The sequence below is a fragment of the Ambystoma mexicanum genome, chromosome 1p (assembly GCF_040938575.1).
Source record: "Ambystoma mexicanum isolate Mex_15411 chromosome 1p, UKY_AmexF1_1, whole genome shotgun sequence".
Classification (NCBI taxonomy): Eukaryota; Metazoa; Chordata; class Amphibia; order Caudata; family Ambystomatidae; genus Ambystoma; species Ambystoma mexicanum.
The window spans coordinates 971060849-971081598 of NC_090921.1; the positions used below are offsets into that span (position 1 = coordinate 971060849).

Here is a 20750-nt window from a genome sequence, read left to right on the forward strand (position 1 = left end):
TGTTCTTAGTTAAGATTGTTAAAGAGCCATGTTTTTAACAGCTTCCTGAAGTTGAGGTGGTCCTCTGTCACTCGTATTTCTGTTGGGCGCGCATTACAGAGCTTCGCTGCTATGCAGGAGATTGCAGATCCTCCCAAATATTTGTTTTAAGTAATTATTTTTCATTTCAAGGCGGATGTCGTTTTGGTCGTGCTGATTTGTAGATGGTGAATTTATCCTGGATGAATTCTGCTCATTGGCCATATATATCGCTCTGGGTGTTATGCACAGTGTTTTGAAAGAGATTTGCTTTTTGACTGGAAGCCAATGCTGCCTTCTTAGTTCCGGTGTGATGTGGTCTCTTCTTGTCAGTTTAAGGAGTAGTCTTGCCACTGCGTTCTGTGTCCGTTGTAGCTTTCTAAACAGGTAATCTGGCATTCCCAGCTAGTTGCTGTTGGCGTAGTCTATTCTTGGCATGACGAGGGAAATGATGGCAGGTGTCCTATGTGTGAAGGATAGGAATGGCAGTATATCTTCTTAACTATCGCATTGACTTGTGGTCCGCTGTCAAAAACAAACTGAAGGAAAAGGCTTCCACTTTCTGTGTGCTGTTTATGTTTAAAGTGCACATTGAAAGCCTCCAATTGCCACTCTTGCATGGTGTGTCAATGCAATCAAATGTTTCCTTGATTTGAGAAAGCTATGGTACAATAGCTGCTTCAAAATCACTCTACCTTCTACATTGCGGCACACAACCTAAACCACCAAAAATCGCAGGTTACAAAATGCAACATATACCATCTGAACACACTGTAAGGGTGCAGAAGCAGGGGACTGACATACAGGAGGCATGCTTGTTGAAATAAACATTTATTTTGTAAATATGAAAAGGAAACCCATTTCTCCCTATCTCCAAGTGGGGTTTCCTGTCTCAACCAAGGAACTAGAGATTCTGTCAGAATGTCCAAGTAAATGAAGAGTCTGCTTGTGTGTGTCAAAATGCCTACCTTTGTCCCTCACACTTGTAATGAATACTAAAGCGGTAAAGGATCTTCTTGGTCCAGAGGAATGACTCCCTTCTTCTGGACAGTGGTCTATAGTTCCAATTGCAGCTGGGAACTTCACCTGAGAAAATGACTCCTGTCTTAAACAAAGTTCCAGCTTGTGGTGTTGTAAAGTTCTCAGTTCAAACTAAAAAGGTAAATGTTACAACTCAAAGATTGTTCCTTATTGTCCATAGTTAACTCCACTATGGGGTTCCTGGAGAATATATCCCTTCTCTATATATCTTGTTCTCGATACTTTGACAGTGCCCAGGGAATTACACCCTTCCCTGGGCCTTCTTTGGCTTTGCATCACAGTACACACATTCATAGGGAGTATGGCTTCCTTCCTCTGACTTCTCTTGGCTTCACAGTACACAACACCAGGCGGTATGGCTTCCTTCTCCTGGTCTCTTCCAGGCTCTTTGCCACAGTTCACGAAGGCCGGGGATTGACTTGATTCCCCAGGCCATTCTCAGGCTCTTTATCAAACTTCACGGAGGCTGGGGGATTGACCCCCTTCCCCATGCCCTCTTCTAGCTTTCTGAGGCAGTTAGAAATGCCAGGGAGAATGACCCCCTTGCCCTTGCTTTGGTGTACCAAGAAAATGTCTTCTTTCTCTTGGTACTGTATTCTCGTGGTTCTACTGCGTCAGTAGGTATGCTTCTCTTCCCCTGGCCTTCCTTTTGCCTTGTTTTACTGGTTTTTAAGTGTGGGCCTCAGACCCCTAGGATTCTGCTACTTTCCTTTAGCAGACCTGGTTTAGTTTCCTGCCAGGTGCTGTGCCAAAGAAGAGGATTTGTGATGCTCTTCTTAACTTGGTGCAAGTCCCAGGACCATACTTTTTCTCTGATTGTTCTGCTCAGCCTGGATCACCTCTCTGCCAGTTACTGTGCTGAAGAAGAGGATTTGTGATGCTCTCCTCAATTGGGTGTGGGTCCCAGACCATTGTCGCTCTCTGGTTGCTCTGCTCGGCCAGGCTCTCCTCTCTGCCAAGTACTGCGCTGAAGAAGAGGATTTGTGATGCTCTTCATAACTGGGTGTGGGTCGCAGACCCGAGTTTCGTGTCTCTTGAATCCTTCCAAAGCCCCATCAAGTATTCAGCAACCCTGGTACCTGTGTGGGCCTTGCCTACACTCTCCGGGTGGTGTGCGGCTTTGTAATATCGCTGTTCGGGTTTCTGCGGTCTTCGCACGCCTTTCCGTTTGCTGCAGCAGCTCCACAGTACTCTGCTCCTTGCCGGCAGAGTGTCTGCCTCTGACTGTGTGTCCGGTGGTCTTTGTTGTCTCTAGATTGGCTCGCATAGCTTTCCGGCCATCTGACCTCTGTGAAGCGGTAGGTGTGCTTCCCAGCAGGTAGGTAAGTGTCCCAGATGCCATCTTTGAGTCCCTCTGCTTTCCCACTCTCACGATCCCAGCTCCTCCAAGGATGACTCTCTCCAGGGTTCTCCAGGGTGGGTCAAACACTCTTTCGAGACCCTCCTCACTTTTTATGCTCAGACAGTGTCCACATTGATGGAAATGCTTACTTTGGTTCTGCGGGGCATTCCTCATAGCTCTGCACTTGTTCTTCATCCCAGTACTGACATAGTCAATCTCTACTGGGCTAGTGGGACTCTTCCTCATCCCAGTCTTCCAGTGTACTTCAGGTAGGTAGTCCCTACTCTTCCTTGTCTCAGTGTTTCTCATGAGGGTTGTGTTATCTACCCTACAGAAATACCTGACAGTGTGGGGGACTAGTGTACTCTGTATAGGGTAGGCGATGAGGGAGGTTGTTGTGGACATACAGCATTCTCCCCGGATAGTCGTACCTAGTCCCATAGGGGCATCCCTCCCCATGAGATCCGCCCACTGAGTACCAGCCCCTTGGGGAGTACCGGATCGCAGCCTCACCTCCCTGGCCTCATGGGAAGGGGCTCCCCCTCGGAGAGTAGGGATGACATCCACGGATTCGTCACAGCACATATATGCACTACATTTCCCTAAACACAAAACTAACCCACCACAGATACATCAACACAACTCCCCACACTCCTTAAACACCATTCTCACAGACCCACAAACAAGTACCTTAGTAACCTGGAGTGTGCATTAACTATTGCTCCAGACAGCTCACAAAATATCTAAAATGCACATGTAGAGAGCCGCATGTTCAGATCTGCACACATCAACATTGTAACCAAGCAATCTTGCCCTGGTGCCCCACTACTGCATTAGTCGCCTACTGCACTGCTTGCAGATCCTGTAGCCCCTAGAAAGTGAGAAAATGGCAGCAGGTTTGTTATAAAAGATGCAGTAAAATAGCAGACTAGGACATAGCAAAGAGTTTCACTCATTCTCCTGTGGGGTAGTACTCTACAAGGCCCCAGCAACTTCTGTGACTCAGAGATACAGGGGAGAAAATGAATGTTGTCTCTGCCAGTTAGGTTACTAAATATTCTAGTGTAGCTGACTGGCTGCTGAGACTTTATATGTGCCTGTCAAATCAAGTGATATAGGACTGAAGGAGGCCTAGTACACCAATAGTGAAATTCTTGGTGACAGCTTTTGGGTCCACTAAAAGACGAGCGTGAATGTACACTATTTTCTTCCTACTCTTTAAATCTGTCACATTGCCACGGTGCCATTTTTTTAAATAGTGTGATTAAGTTTACACCATTTGAAATAAGGACCCCAATTTTTGCAGTTAATCAGATTGTGATTAACACATTGACTAGGATCACACACGTTGGCTAAACAGTGAAGTAGGGATTTCAAGCCACTCTGCAAATTTGACCACATACTTTCCAATCTTTACTTGGTACAAATATTTAAGTTTTGGATTTAAAGGCTTACAATAATAATGTTGATAGAGTTGACTTACAAAATCGCAAAGTAAAGCCACATGACAACATGTACATCCTTATAGCAACATGTTAAGCCAAAAGAATATCATTTTAACTTTCATTTTTACATCTTGAATGGTAAACTAGAAGTCCCAGAATGCAAGATAATGCCAACCTGAAAAATCTAGTTAATCCCACTGATTCAGTGATTTAAGACACGCAATAAAAGAAGTTGCGTAATAAACTCAAATAGAATTGGAGATTCTTTGTCACAGTCCTCCAGCTCGTTGTTTTCCATGATGTTGAAAAAATGTGATTAGTGACATAAACCAACTTTCTTTTCGTGTACACATCTTTAAAAGGATTCTTTGCGTTGCTCACTTTAACTATCATAGATTTGCAAGGTAACTGGTGGTGTGCGAGCTCTTTCATTTGGAAATGTGCCTTTCATGCATATGAAAGGCTCTGCTGCTGAAAAACAAAAGGTTTAGAGGTGCTCAGGCTGCAGAGCCACGGACAGATGCTGTGTGTGCATCTATGCCTGGCCATGACTTGGGAAATTGGCAGTGCGTGAATGTCCAGTCCGAGCTGATTCGATATTTGGCTCCGGGACACTTTTCTTGAGGCTTTGTACTAAGGGTACACTCTGTAAAAAGCAAACGAACTAGTCTTACCATACTACACTTCCATCTCTGATTGCCCCGAAGGGAAGAAATGGGATGGGCCAAGACTCACTTGCTGGCTGGGGAGCTGGCAAGTTCTCTCACTCACTGGCCCCTCATCCCTCTAACCAATCATCTAGCCAGGGCTATTCTTTCCAGAAATGCCTCTACAAATCAGATCAGTACCTAACATATTGTTTTTTCAAATCTAGTAGCGTGGTGGCCCTTCGGTTCAACCACTCCAACATGAGACATACCAAGGCAACCCTCAACCATGGCACCAATTCACAGGCAGGTTCCCTTCAGTGCAGGTTCTCTAGTTGCCCTAAATACAAATATACACAAAGAACAAAAAAGGGAAGCAAACACCTAGCAAATAAAAGACCCACTAGCTCGTGTGATGGAAGTGTCCATAGACCTCCACGAAAAGAGAAATGAGGGTGTCAAGGGGCAGAGATTTTAAAGGCCCAAAGGATGGAGATCGCTTCAAAGGAAAATGGAGGCGATGATGGTGTTAAAATGTGGATGAGATGAAACATGAAATGAAACATACATTGGGCTCTCAAAGTAATGGGATAACATGAAATAAAACATAAACAGAGGAAAGCTACTTACGCATCGCAGACTTCTTTCAGGACAGACGATAGGGGCTTAGTCTGAAAAGGAATGCATTCCATAAGTCTTATCCTTGGCTTTCAGAAGTAAGCAACTCCACTGAACAATAAATAAGAGATTTTTTTGTAGCAAATACATGGAACTTGGCAATATCCCTAATGCAACAAAGAGCAACAGAGACCTTTCTCTAGGAATGCAATTGCCAGCTCTAATGCCCCCACCCCCTGTTTGGGAGCCTTTTGGCACAGAGTAGCTGTCCTCCGAACCTATCCCGGACAGTAGTTTCCTTTAGCAGGCTACACACCTGCCCATCCTTGCACTGACAGTCTTCAAGGACTACAGGGGAGGCCGCATCACACGTTCTGCTTATCCCCGTTCTTACCCTGACACCCCCACTACACGTTTCACCAACTACGTCTTACGTTTTTTTTTATAATTCGTTAATGGTACCAAGTTGAATTTTTCGAATTTTCAATAACATGGAGCTTAAAATGCCAATCAGTAACATTCTGTCAGGATGATACAATCCTGCCTCTGTGTGCACTTCATCCAGCAGTGCACCCTCATCCATCATCACCACCAGTGCACCCTCCTCCATCATTACCACCAGTGCACCCTCCTCCATCATTACAACCAGTGCACCCTCCTCCATCATCACCATCAGTGCACCCTCCTCCATCATCACCACCAGTGCACCCTCCTCCATCACCACCACCAGTGCACCCTCCTCCATCATCACCACCAGTGCACCCTCATCCATCATCACCACCAGTGCACCCTCCTCATCATCACCACCAACGCACCCTCCTCCATCATTACCACCAGTGCACCCTCCTCCATCATCACCACCTGTGTACCCTCCTCCATCATCACCACCAGTGCCCCCTCCTCCATCATTACTACCAGTGCACCCTCCTCCATCATCACCACCAGTGCATCCTCCTCCATCATCACCACCAGTGCACCACCAGTGCACCCTCCTCCATCATCACCACCAGTGCAACCTCATCCATCATCATCACCAGTGCACCCTGCAGTTTTACTGGATACAACCTATTCAACTAACATACTCCTGGCAGCTCTACACAACTCGAATGTGAGCTTCATCCAGCAGTGTAACCACCTCTGGCATTGCCCCAACAATAGTTCAGGATTTCCAGTAACATGGCCGCCACCTCTGGCGTTATGGCTCTCAACCTAAATGAGCTTCCTCCAGCAGAGTGCCTTTCCTACCAACATTATCCTGGGGGTGCTGCAGGATTCTGGGAGATTCCTCCAGCCGTCAAACCTAATTTGTGCAGTGTTCAGCAAGTGCTTGAGGACAATGTCTGTTGGCCGGTCTTAGACCAGATTGCACCCCAGGCGGAAAAAAATCCTCGGCGCCCCTACCCAGAAATGACAACAAAAGGTCAAAGACGGACTCATATTGCACCGAGCAGGCGAGCATAGCAAGCTGGCCCCAACAACTGTAAGGGCCGATTAGGGAATCTCCCAAGAATAATTTTTCAGATGGACTAAAATGGTGCATTCTAGAGCACTTTCTCTTAAACCTGGCGATATGCCTGCACACTCTCCACAGTACAAAATGCATGCCTGCCATTCTTTTTCCTAACAAAACAAGACCCACACCTGCTGTGCATCTACTCCCCCTATCCCCCTACACACCCACCCACATAAACGCGCACCTGCTGTCCTGCCTTCCACAACACATGGCCTATGCGTGACATCTCTAGTTTGGCAGACACAGCACAATGAAATGAATGACTCGCCCCAGTATCAAAGAAGTCAGCTAGGAGGTGCATCTGAAACCTAAGCCTAGGTTGCACTTCAGGCACTTAAGTGCACTTCATCTCAGCACTAGCTGACAAATGTGTGTTAAAGCAGCTTTAAAAAGATGAAACGTACAGGAATCACATTATAAACCAATCAAATATATACACGTTTACATTAAGCAAAAAGTGTATGATTGTAGCTTGTTCCTATCCTGAATGGGATAGTACAAGTAGCAGAATGCGCCCGTATTTTCACAACGTGCACGACACACAGCAATATACAGGATATGACACAGTCATGGTTTGACAGACAAGCAATGCTTTTATGCCCAGGTCAAAAATGCATCTCACATCATGGGATGAACAGGGCAGTCTGGGGGGATTGAGAGTTAATGGAGAGGGAATGTGGCTGAGAACTACCCGAAGGCCTTTCTACCACATTAAGAAATCATAAGAAGGGCTTCTGCCACAGTATAATCCCGAAGAGCGCAACTGTGCTCCACTCTAGAATCACATTTCATTTATCAGCTGTAGCCATGCCAATTCATCCACTCGGAGCACAGGCAGCAGCCACAGAGCTCTCGAATGGTCCATGGCCACGCGTGAGAAAGGAACCCAGTCTTATTTTTGCATGGAATTCCGGAACTTTTAGTTTTCTTAAATTTCAAAAAAGAAAGAAAAACTATAAGTCACAGAAACCAATGGGGATAGCAGGACTGGGTGGCTTTCTCATCTGCAGCCAGCAGGCTCATTAATTGATTGCTGGGCCACGAGCACAGAAGCAATCACATGACTGGTGTTTGGTCATTATTTCCAAACATACATGCACTAATGATTTTTTTTTAAAAGTATTTATATTGGATTTTCCAAACAGATGGATGGATGGATCGTGTTTGCTTTGGTATGTTACCCCACAGATGTTCCCATCTTTCCCCTGTGATTGTGATGCCCAGCACGGTCTCCCACCTCTTCATATACCGCATTTGGACTGGCTTAAGCTTTCACTAAGAATTTGTAGAGGGAGGAGACTAGTTTCCGCGAACCCGACTGAGTTGTAATTGCCAAGTAGCAGCTGCCTTGATATGTGGATCAGACAACCAGTGTCTTAACTGCCAGTAGTACAACCTTTACCCTCATCAATCATCAATCCCTATCTGGGGGTTACAAGCCTTAAATGACAAAATGTCCTGCCCTTGAAACATGTCGTGCAGTTGTATGCACTCTTCCTACTGCCATACCCTAAACGCTCCCTGTTCCATCCCCGGTGAAAATTGCGGGTTATAAAACAGGTGCAAATGGGGCTAGAGCAGTGGACAAGGTCCCTCTTGCCAACAATGAGTCCCAGATGTCCGCTACTAACCCAACATTTTTACTAATGTGCACATTTGGTGTTCTATGTAATTTCCTCAGCCATACCATTCCTGATAGTTGAGTACCCGCTACTGTCCTATCTTGTCGTGACAATATTTTCCAGTAAACCATTCCGTCACCGCCCGAAGTTGTGCTGCCTCTTAGTACATTTCGAAGTGCGGGAGCCATAGCTCCCTCCGCCCCTGATTCTGTGGTGCCGTTAGGTAACTCATAGCAACTTGGGGTAGTTTGTTGTGCCATATATATACGTCAATATAATTTTGCTAAGGGAACAAAATAAATCTTTGGGTACTTGGACAGGAAGAGCCTGGAAATAGTATAAGATCCTTGGAAGTGTTGGGAAGGGGGCAGCCCCCCTCCCAGGTGATTTAAAGTAAGGCGAGATGCATGCGAAGCACTGTGATGAGCCAGGGGCGAGGAGGGACAGTGAGAGGGACGCATTCCCGTCCAGCAGGATCCCATGCTAATATAACCAATTATAGTGTAACCCTATAGTGTGGCCCAAGGTGCGGGCGGTATCGCTATTTTGCGTAGATATTAATAATCCTAAGTAGAAGAGAAGGCTTGCACAGCATTGCATGCACTAGGCCCAAATCCACGAGGTTACAGAAATCTCCAGTCACGAGGACAGTTCACACCCGCCACCCGCTGTACTGTTTATTCATTGTTCTTGAAAGTGTTGCAAAGATTTGTCTTTCACCCAAAAGGAATGTGTCCGACAAGGCCCTGATCAGAGGCCGGCGCCTGGTGTGCATGTTATTTCACTTTGGCCAAAGCATGACCCGGCCCATTCCCTAGTGACCAGGGGTTATAGCCCATATAACTGACTGAACCCTAAGATCCCCGAATTCCATGAGACCAGGTGCCCTTTGACCACCAAACCCAAAGTAACAAATCCTGAAATGTTCAAAGAGGATGGACACGGTGTGTCGTTGAAGCGGCACTCATGTAATTTGTATTGCAAGTTGTAGGGAGGGATAAATTATAGTTCAAAACAAGGGCGGAGACCTCAGGGCCGGATGGCACAGAGGGAGTGAGTGAAATGTGTTTGTGAAGGTTAGAGTGCCCTGGAACCTCCTGTGTGTCCGTTTTGAAGCCTGCCAAGTGCACATTATGAGTAATCAGCTGTATAGTATGAGTATAATTAATTTGTTTTCTGACCTTGGACATGAGAAGAAGATGAGCCCCGCAGCACCCACGTGATGGAAGACGGACAGAGTGCGCTGGGACCAATAAACTGCCATCCCAGCTTGTACCTCTTTTTGGCAGAACGTTCTCTGCAGCAGAGTTTGTTGCTGTTGCTCTCATCTGCGCATGAGATTAAACTTGTTATCCTTACAAGATCGACTTGGGCCTTTCTTCCCTAGCAGGTTTTATTCTCTCTAGTGTGAGCGATCAGGGGTTGCTTTCAATTGGTGACTCCAACATGATCCCAGTGCCCCCCGTACCTGCGGAGGCTTTCAGGCCACTTCTCCAGAAGGAGCCGCGCCCACCTACAGCGACCGGCCCTGAAAAAACACATGTTCAGAGTGGTTTAGCAGGAGCCATTTTAAGAAAAGTCTTCTCTGCTCTTTGAAGCGTAGCGCGGCTCCGAGGTGAGTGCAGGCCGATGTTGGAACCCCATGACAGAGGAGTTAGGGTGAGCATGCACACGTGAGTAGACTCTTGTAAGAGATAACAAGTAGGGGACAGATGCATGGGGAAGTGTGAAAGGTTTGAGAACGTGGTCATTGATGTGACGTGGATGAGAGTAGGGTTATTGTTGATAACATTTGTATTAGTGATTAGCTGTCCCCGGCCACGCGTTGCTGTGGCTCAGTCTGGTTACATTGAAAAGAAAGAAAAGAGAAAGCGCACGTTTCTAATATGTTTAATTTCACAATGGCTCTGGCGGTTCTCCAAGTTGAAACAGTTTCATTTTCCCGGTGGCGCAACACATTCCTTTTGTTTCTCCATTACATTTCAGAGCCTTGCAGGACACACTTCAGTCATGGTGCCGATGAGAACATGCCGGCTCAAACTCTAATCATCAGCTTGGTTGTACCGGAATGCAAGACGATTGTAATCGCATGATTGCTGAGCACAGAGTTGTGTCTGACGCTGATCTGCTGTTTCTCGTTGACGTCTTTCAGCCACTCTTAGCCTGTCGCGTTCATTCTGTTGAGAACAAAGCAAATCTGAAGCTGCAGACCACGATCGCCGTGCTCGCAACCGTGCATCCTGAATTCTGGCCGCATGTCGCTCTGCTGCTTCCTCGGCAAGTATTTGAGTCACGGAAACATTGAAATGGAATCGTAAAATATTTAGTATAGCGTGTGTTGCTTTTACGTCCAACAGATGGCGCTGCTTTTCAGAAAAAGTATGTTTTTACCTGTCACAGGTGTGACATCTATGTATAGTAGGTATATAAGAACACGCGCCTATTCGAATGCAACGTTGTGTCAAAATCTCAAAGCAATCGGTGAAGAACTTTCGGAGATTTAGGATTTTGAACAAATGAACATTTACATTTTTATTTATATAGATGGATTGTGTGGTTCGGTAAAGTATTATAAGGTAAGGCATTATAAGATAAGGCAAACGTAAGGCAGGGATCCCCCTCCTCGGAAGGGGAGGGAAGGGAAGGTGGTACCCTGAGGCAGAATAATATTTAAAGGAGGTATGTGGAAATAAAAGGTAGTGGTCTCATATAAGTAGTAGGCTTGGAACAAGTGGTGGTTGTTAGTGTAGTGTGTTGGTTTAATATATGGCAGTTGCATTTCTTGGGTGAAAACGCAGGCCCTAGAAGGGGCGGTAATTGTGTGAATTGTGGTGTGGTGCTGCACAATCTCTTGGAGCGGGGTGTGAGCATATGTAAGGGTGAGAGAGGAGGGTGGAGGTTGATTCTCTTGTTTTTGTTGTTACAAGCAGCAGCGTGTGCAGTGCGTTACAGGGGCTTTGCGGGGTTAGTAAGAGATAGACGTCACTAGCATGGGGGGGTGGATCATCAACAGAGCACATGTATAAGGCCCTGCCACTGTATCGTGACAGGGTGGAGAAATATCATAAGCAGTGGATCGCGGAGACAGGAGGATGGGGGTGCCCTGCCCATGGCCAAGGCAGGGCTCCTACAACAAGAACATCTTGGATCACATGTCCACATTTTTAGTAGCAAAATATAAGGGGAAGCAGCTACAGAAGAGAAAAGAGATTCTCAATCTTTGGCGTATGTTGGAAGACGCAGAAGATCAAGGGAATGGAGAGGAGGCGCAGAGACAGGAAAATGAAAAGTGTGGTAAGGGGGAAGGGAAAGGTGGGACATTGGTAGGGAGTAGAGGATTATATCCCTTCACAACATACCCCGCAGTAGGATACACTAATCCAAGCTATGTACCCGCTGCAGTAGGATGGTAGGGTTCCCTACAGTGCAGCAACACTACAGGCTACCGCTCCCCCACTACGTATGCCCACCCACCTGAAGTACCAGCATCAATGGGTTACAGGTCTAGAGATTTTGAGGATAGGTTGACAGGATTACTAGCGGAACTGAAAAGGCTACAGACATCCCCAGGAACAGAAAGGGATATAAGTGCAGTGAGAGAAGGATCAGGGGAGTGGAAGTCAGGGGAAATATTGCTTACTAATGAAAATATTCATTTTAGATACTTTTAGATAAAGATGGATATTGAAGGTATAAGATGTGTAGGTGTGGAAAAAGAACGGAGCCCGGGTGGATGGATCATTTTGGGAGCGGAGAATACGGAGTTGGGAGCAAATGTGGAGGAAGGGGATGCTGGTACGTTCATGAAGGGTTTGAGCGAAGAAGAAGGGAGTGGTGAAGAGGTAGCTTAGAATACCCCACAAGTAGAAGGTATATGGCATTGGTAAAGAAGAAGAGGTGTTGTGAAGAAGGGTGTGGGAAGTAGAGCAAAAATGCAGATGCTCCTCATACATAAGGGGGAAGGGGAGGACACAGTACATGCCTTGGTCCCAAATGGATAAGAATAATTAAATGAAGGCCCTCCCACAGCTCACAGCAGGGGCGAGCAAGTGGATATTTGAATTCGAAAAACAAACGGCAGGGGTGCCCCTGGCAATAGGGGATCTTAAGAGTTTATTGGTTGCCGTCATCGGGGATCAGGCTTGAGACGTATGGGTTAAGGCTGTATAGCCAGGCGTAACCTTGGGGGACAATGCGCATGATGGAGCATCATTTAATAGTTAGAACATTGGTATGGAATGGACTACGCAGGGCCTTTCCTGATACACCCCATCTACAGTCTTTAATGCAGTACACCATGGTGGAAGATGATGAGGATTCAGCTAGATTTATTCTTAAAATGCAGGAGAAGTGGTGAGCTGAGACAGAAGGGCAATGGGATCAACCAATCCCATTATTCTATTTTATTGTAAAGAGGGGTTTGCCGAAGGAAGTGCAGAAGGCACTGGATAAGATTGTGAGTATTGTAGCGAAGGGATGGCCGGAAATACAGAGTATAATAGTGCATAATTGTAAAAGGATTAAGGAGCGGGAGAGGAAAACAGCCCAAAGGCATCAGGGAGATGAAGTGAAGTTGGTGGAGGAAAAATTGACAAGGTAGCAGGAATAGAAAGTACCCAGCCAGGTGTGAGTGCCAGTATTGCAGCGCACTGGGCGGAATGAGGACAAGGACAGTGGGGTGGGGGCAACAGTACCCCAGCCCACAGTGGCAGCAAGAAGGGCCGCAGCAAGGAAGAGGGGGATTTTGAGGAGCCAGAGGAGGAGGGTTTGGACCCAGGGGTGGTGGGTTCGGACAGCTGCAATGTTGGAATTGTTTGAGGTGGGGGCATTTTGCATAGGGAGTGCAGGAGCAGGTCTGCAGTAGGGTATAATTGTGGGCCACAGCAACAGGGCCAGGGGCCCGAAGGACTACGATACCAGAAACAGGGTCAAGGATACCAGAACCAGGAGTATCCACGGGGCAGTGCCAAATTTATACAGTGTTGCCCCAGTAAATAGGGCACCAGATGGGCTGCTGCTCCCTTTGGGGGAGCAGCAGTAGTAGGCGGTAGCCCCTTCTCGTTCCCTGGAACGAGCACGTATCCCGATTAGGACAGCCCACACAGAGCACTCGCGTGTGCGGTCCTGTCAACGACTATCCACCCTGAAGAGGAACCGTTGATGGGGGTGGAGACAGAAACAAGCAATTCATATTCATGGTGGACTGTGGTGCAACTGAATCATGTATCATGGAAGCAAACTTTCCACTATCAGGAAAATATCTTGACGCACAGGGATTCTCTGGGGTTATTTCCAAGATTCCATACACTGAGGAGTTGGATGTAAAGGTGGGAGGGAAGATAGTACGGGCACCCCTACTATATTCTGAAAGTTCCCCTGTCAATCTACTGGGTATGGACCTGTTCAGTAAGTTAAACATGACCATAACCTTCACAGATCATTGAGTAGTGTGTTCCATGCCTGCGATGTGTGCTGTAAGGGCGATGTTGATTATCCACACAATGACAATAGAGGTGGTGGCCCATGGGATTCCTGTAGACCCTGACATGTTTATCTGTGGTATCACGGTACTCACAAAGGCAATGCCCCAGATTGCTAAACAATGCTTGCAAGTGCCCACTGATTTCATTTTTCATCCCAGCTGTGTCACCCGAGGTGGTGGCAGGAAGATGCTATCGCTGGACCTGCAAGGGTTGGTAGTTTCGAAAGAAGGATCGTACTATTAGGTATGGATCGGGACCGGTGTGAGTGGCGCACAGTGCTCTGTGTAGACCCAACAGTGCAGCTAAAGGAGGTGACAGATGACAAACTGTTTGCGAATAACAACAAAGAGGGGAAATAATACTGGAGATTTGCATCCCTTGTGACATAATGATACAGAATCGAAGAGTGCAGTGTCCTTTAATGGCAGTAGTAGCTCCACCCCCATTTTCCGATGAATATTTACAGTACGTGCCCTTGCAGTTATTGACTACAAATCCACATGATGTAGGGTTGTTGAATGAGGAAACACCTGTGCGTATAAGCCCGAAGCCAGGTGCGGTGCTGCCCACGGTAAGACAGTATCCACTGTCAAGAGAGGTGGAGAAAGGCATTAGAAAAACAATACAGGCCTTACTGGACGAGGGGATTATTGTCCCATCTAAATCCCTGTGCAATACGGCAATATATCTGGTTAAAAAATCAACGGGGGCAATTGGAAAATGATCCAGGACTTGCGCCCCCGAAATGATGTGGTACAGAAAGAGTTTCCAGTAGTTCCGAAATCCTGTGACAATTTTATGTAGCATCCCCAAAGATGCCACCGAATTCACTGTAGTGGATCTGAAAAATTCATTATTTTCGATTCCACTCGATCCTGAGTCGAGGTATCTCACAGCATTCACACAGGGCGGGATGCAGTTGGAACATACTAGGTTACCTCGACTGCGAGAGCCCGGGTATATTCTTTTTAAAAACATTTTTGCTAACATGTCTTGTCTGCTGGGGTCTTGGGAAGCTACATAGTAGGCAGGCCTTGGGAGTGACCTAATTTGCTGAGAGGCCAATCTTGGTTAACGTTTCGGATACTTCTTCCCAAAATGAACGTATTTCAGCACAGGCCCAGAACATATGTATTAGGTCTGCATAGACCAGGCTACATTTCTGACAAGTTTGTGCTGTTGCTGTGTTACATTTTGCAATTCTTTCTGGTGTTAAGTATGCATATAATTGGATCAATTGTAGTTTTGCGTTTCTGGACATTCCTTATGATACCCCATGATCCTACTCCAAGCTTCGTCTGACAATTGCTCCCCCAAGTCTGATTCCCAGTGCTATTTAATCAGTATATGATTGTCATCTGGCTTTACAATCAGAGTCTCATATAACCTTGATACTGAGTGTCCCCCTTCGGAGATATCATATAGTGTTTCTATTGTTCGATCCTCCACCAAAACCCCTCCCGATGTTGGCCATTTCAGTTTTAGCCCGTGTAGGAGTGAGCCGTGTGTTATATGTTGCTCTGCACTGACTCCTGATTCCGCAGCTATCTCGCTAAAGGTCTTCGGTCTCCCTTCCGTCAACCACCCCTCTAGGCTACCAGTATTTCTGCACTTTCACCCTAAGCTGAGCATACACGCTTCTGAATGTCACCAGTGGAATCTGGGGTGAATAAGGTGCATCTTTGCCCATAAAGCGGCAGGCCCTTTGCCACATCACCATGCTAGTTTCAGCAGCAAAGAAGGCCTAGGATATCGTGGAACTGTGTTCCACACCATCTCCCTCAGGAAAAACAGGGTACATGCCGGTTATAGTAACTTTGTATCGAGTCTATTCATCAGATATGATATGATATGATATGGCATTTGTAACGCGCCTATACACAAGTGTTTCAAGGCGCAACGAGGCAGGGAGGGGGGAACAAAGGGAAGACAGACAACGATCCTACTAGGCCAGGTGTCATTCAGACCGCGCAAGTGCAGGGGTAGGGGGAAGGGAAAAATGCAAGGGGAAGGGGGAGGGGGGAGTGCAATACAAATAGTAGAATAGAAATAAAATAATAAAATAAATAGGGCCAGCTGGTGGCAAGTGCAAGGTAAGTGCAGACAAGTGCTGGGGAGGGGGTGGGGGGGGCTGTAGTGATACAGAGACAGTCCCTCAGTGCAGGGGTTGCCAGGGAGGCAGTGCAAGTGAAGAGTGACTGGGTCCAGGACCGAGGTCGGTGAGAGTGGCCCAGTTGCAGGATCAGTGCAGTTTTGGTGAAGAATTTAGCAGGGGAGAGGGAGAGAGAAAGCAGAAGCGAAGAGGAAGGTTTTGAGGTGCTTCCGGAACCGGAGATGGTTCTCCTCAAGTTTCAGGGAGGCAGGAAGGCTGTTCCAGAGGGAGGCACCTGCCGCGGAGAGAGATCTACCCCCAGCTCGTTGCTTCGAGAAGCAGCTGACCCTGAGGGAGTTGGAGACGGATGAGCGTAGGGCTCGGGAAGGAAGATATTTAGGAAGAGAGAGTTGAAGGTATTTAGGCCCCAGGCCCCAGAAGGCCTTGTGGACAATGCAGAGGGTTTTGAACTTAATCCTCGCAGCCACTGGGAGCCAGTGTAGAGATTTCAGTCCTGGAGAGATACGGTCCCTGGGCTTGAGGCCAAGGACAAGTCTCGCAGATAACCAATACGTGGTAAACTGCAGCTGGCACACCACAAAATACCCCTCGAAGTCCGGCACTTTTAGCCCTCCTTGTTCGTACGGCCTTTGCAGTCTGTCTAGCGCTAGCCTACACCTCAAATTATTCCATAGGAAGCTTCGGCAAATGATATTAAGTTTCTTGAAGAAGGCTCTAGGTATATTGTATGGGAGGTTCATAAAATAATGCAGCAGCCTCGGGAGCACCACCATTTTCAACAACACGGCCCTCCCCATTAGTGATATCGGCAATTTGGCCCAGAATTTCATAGAGTTCTCTATTTTACTGACAGCCTTCACCATATTTTGCTGGTGTTCTGCTGTAGGATTAGGGAAAATATCTACTCCCAGGTATCTAAACGTTACTGTTTCCCATTTGATCGGTAACAGCAGTAGCGCTTCCCGGGGACTTCTACTGTACCCAGCTAGGGGGAATAAGATAGACTTCTGTGGATTAATCGTGATCCCTGACAATTCTGCGTAATGCTCCAGCACATCCAGTACGTCTTGTAGATTGGTCTGCGGTTGTTGTAGATAGAGGAGCATATTATCCGCATATAGTGAGATCAGGTGTGTATTACCCTGTATGTTAATGCCAGCCTCGTGATACTCTTTCCACAAGTACACCACCACCAGCTCTAATGCTAGTATAAACAACATCGGAGACCAAGGACAGCCCTGTCTGGTCCCATTACTTAAATCCCATTGTTCTGATATTATGGTTCGGTCTTCACCCTAGCCACTGGGTTGCTGTATAATAACTTTACCCATCTAATATATGTGGGGCCCATACCAAACCCATTGAACACTGCTAGTAACCATGGCCATCTGACCGAATCAAAGGCTTTGACTGCATCAAGCGAGGCTACCACCATAGGCTGGGCGCTGTCTTAGGTCTGGTATATTACGTGGTGCAATTTGTTTTAGGTTGCATGTGATATTTCTATGCGGGACATATCCCGACTGGCCCGAGTGTACCAGTTTATCATGGGTTTCAGCCTGTTAGCCATCAGAGCCATCAATATTTTCCCATGCTGATTAAGCAGTGAGGGGGGGTCTGTAGGAGCCACAATCAGTCTCAGATTTGTTTGGCTACAGCAATGGAACTATGATGGACTCCCGCAATGATTGCGGCAAAATGCCCTTATCTAGGGATTTATTCAGCATTGCTAACAATGGGGGCATGATTTCTGCCGTGAAACCTGGAGTCTTGCCCGTCAGCAACTCCCTTACGCTATGCTCCAGCTCTTCTTTAGTTAGGGGCTTCCAACATGTCCACATCTTCCGAGTCTAGTTTTGGAAGATCTATCTGCTCTAAGGCCTCTTCTATCTCCGACTCTCGGGTGTCCGACGTCTCTTCATACAATGTCTTATAGAATTTACAGAAACAGTTATTTATGTCTTGTTGCGTCTCGCAAATGCTCCCCATCCCTTGCCTCTATTGTCCTAATCACACTCTGCTCCGTCTCACTCTTGTACAACCAGGCTAACAAGCGCCCTGGTTTATCCCCTTCAGCGTGTTGACGTTCCATATATTTCCTATAACTCAGCTTCCCCAATCTACCCCAGTGTACTAAACACACCTCTAAACCTCTGTTCGACATACTGGACCGCCTGGGTGTCATCTACACTAATTATGCAGATGACACCCAGATACTGATTCCTCTATCAGGTGACTATGACTCTGACACGCCCTACTCAACAAAATCTACCTTGTCATTCAAACATGGATGGTCACCCACAGCCTTTGCCTGAATGATGAGAAGACTGAAATACTCATCCTAGGTGCCTCCCCACACCTTAAACTTAATACCAAATATGCGTCCTTCAACGTAGACGGCAACTTAATCAAATCCACCAAGGAAACTAAAACACTAGGCTTTTATATTGACTCCACTTTGAGTTTGAGAAAACAAGTCAACGCCACTGCCTCGGCCACAGCCTACACCTGTAACCTTATTAATGCCTGCAAAGCCTACCTATCCAAAAACAGCCGCATCACACTAGCTTGTGCACTAATCTTGTCTAAACTTGATTACTGCAATGCACTGTATGCAGGAGCTAATAAACAAGTTTTAAACAAATTGCAAACCTTATACAACAATGCTCTGAGAACAGCTCTAAGTATTCCTAGGAAAGAACACATCACTGAACTAAGACAGAGTTACAAATGGCTATCAATTCGAGATAGAATCTATTTCAAACTTGTCTCCACCACTCAAAAATGCCTCAATAATGTTGGCCCCCAATACCTCAATGACAAAATGATCTGCAGAACATCCTACAGACCCACCAGATCAGCCAACTCCTGCTGCATTATCATTCCTTGCTTCAACCTAAAAAGAGCTGGCTCTAGCTTCCCGGTTCAAGCAGCTTCAGTGTGGAATGCCCTCACACTTAACTTAACGGACCAAACCTTCCAGTTTCAGACGGAATACAAAAAAGTGGCTCCTCGCTAGCGACGTTTCTGCCCTCATGGCTAGGACTCGATAACTGCTATGCCACAACTATTATACTGCTCCCTTATACTTCTGACTGTCAACGTATGATTGTAAATTATTGTCACTTATTTTTGTATTCCTCATTTATGCTTGTACACATCATGTCTGCCTCAACATTTGTTGTATATGTATTTTAAGCTGTCTTGAAATGCATCCAGCTATCTCAGGGTCCGGAGCGCTTTACAAATAATAAACAAACAAACTCCTGCGGTAAAGTGACCGCTTCTCGGGCGCTCCCGCTAGGGACATTGCGTTGACCGGACATGGCTTCTAGTTTAGTCTCGGCCTTGAGTAAGTAATTCTCTATTGCTGCCTGAACCCTGTTCGCCCTAGCAATTGCTGTCCCTCTAATCACCACCTTGAAAGCCCCCCATAGCGTGCCTGCTGACTCCACACTTCCTGTATTATGCGTAAAGTACTCCTGCAACCCTATTTTTAAATGTTCCCATAACGCCTCATCTTGAAGGGACTCGCTACGAAGTCTCCATGCCAGGATTCGTGCACTCGGGTAAGAGGGGGGACTCGCCAGGTAACCACCAGAGGGCCATGATCCGACAACACCCAGGCCTTATATTCCGCCCTGTGAATTCCTTTATGAGATCCTCTCCCATGAAAATATAATCTAACCTGGTGTACAAGTCCTGGGGAGTAGTGTAATGTGAATAGCCTCGGGCCTGCGGGTGCAGAGTCTGCCAGATGTCCATGAGCTGGAATGATTGCACCAATGCACCTAGGGATTTGGCCGACAGGGCAGAGTGTGTGTATTTCTGATCCGACCTGTCCAGTATAGGATTCAGCACACTATTGAAATCTCCGCCCCATATCAGATTGCCATCTATGTGTGGACTTATTAATGGATACAACGTGTGGAAGTAAGCTGCTGTCTCTTGGTTTGGTGCGTATATCTTGATAATACAAAATTCCCTATGTTCCACCCACCCTCGCAGCCCAAACATCCTGTCTTCCTTATCTTCGAAGGTGCTAAGCACCTTCAACGGAACCGACGGTGCCACCCATATTAACACACCTCTGGGATAAGCAGAATATGGAGAGCCCAGCGTGGTGCTTCTCCACTTTTTAGCCAATGAAGTCGGTCTCTCTTTTGTGAGATGGGTGTCCTGTAGGAGTGAAATATCAATTTTCTGATGCCGTAGGTAGGTCATAATTCCATTCCGTTTAATAGAACTGTTAAGGTCTCTGACATTCCATGGCATTACTCTAAGTTCCCCCATCACATTTGAAATTTCTGACACGTTTCGACATCTCGGCGTTCAAGTCCAAGTACAATACATACATCGTGGATCCATATGCAAACACCCAACTAACTACCCCAACTACCTTATCCCCCCCTCCCAACAGTTGCCCAGCTCAATACCTTGTGCTCAGGCATCCCCTCTTCTTGCCGTTGCTCCAGGGAAATGTCCTGGTGTGTGGGCGCAGTAGGCAGATAAGTAACTTCTAGCATCCATACAAACCACACCGTCCATGGGGTTAGGTGCTTCCGCGTGGCGCACACTTAAATAAGCACAACATCATGGGCTCCTGCATTAATTATTGCATCCTCTTGTGGCTTCCATCTGAAAGGGTTTACCCTTATCGTCGTCGCATGTTGCAGACTCAGCATAGTCCTTCTCGTCACGACTCGGATCAGCCTTCGTTTCGATTGGCAAATTCTTCGCGTCCATCCATTTGTGCGCTTCTTCCGGGTTCTCAAAGACAATGGCACGACCTTTATGGATCACCTTCAGTTTGGCCGGATACAACAACATGTATTCCAGGTTTGACACTCGTAATCTTCTTTTAGCCCCTATATAGTTCATCCGTAACTTCTGCACTTGGACGGTGTA

The 20750-nt window shown here is 46.7% G+C and overlaps 1 protein-coding gene across 3 annotated transcripts in view; it reads right to left on the minus strand.

The window, feature by feature from the left end:
* The window catches only part of ELMO3 (engulfment and cell motility 3), a 593731-nt gene that overhangs the window by 342118 nt on the left and 230863 nt on the right, over positions 1–20750 (minus strand). For 2 of the 3 annotated variants that reach the window (XM_069653870.1, XM_069653880.1), the window contains exon 3: positions 5124–5164. The exons of the other annotated variant lie outside the window; for it this stretch is intronic. In XM_069653870.1, the coding sequence (XP_069509971.1) occupies positions 5124–5164 (41 nt within the window). The remainder of the gene's footprint in view (positions 1–5123; positions 5165–20750) is intronic. 3 annotated transcript variants of the gene reach the window in all.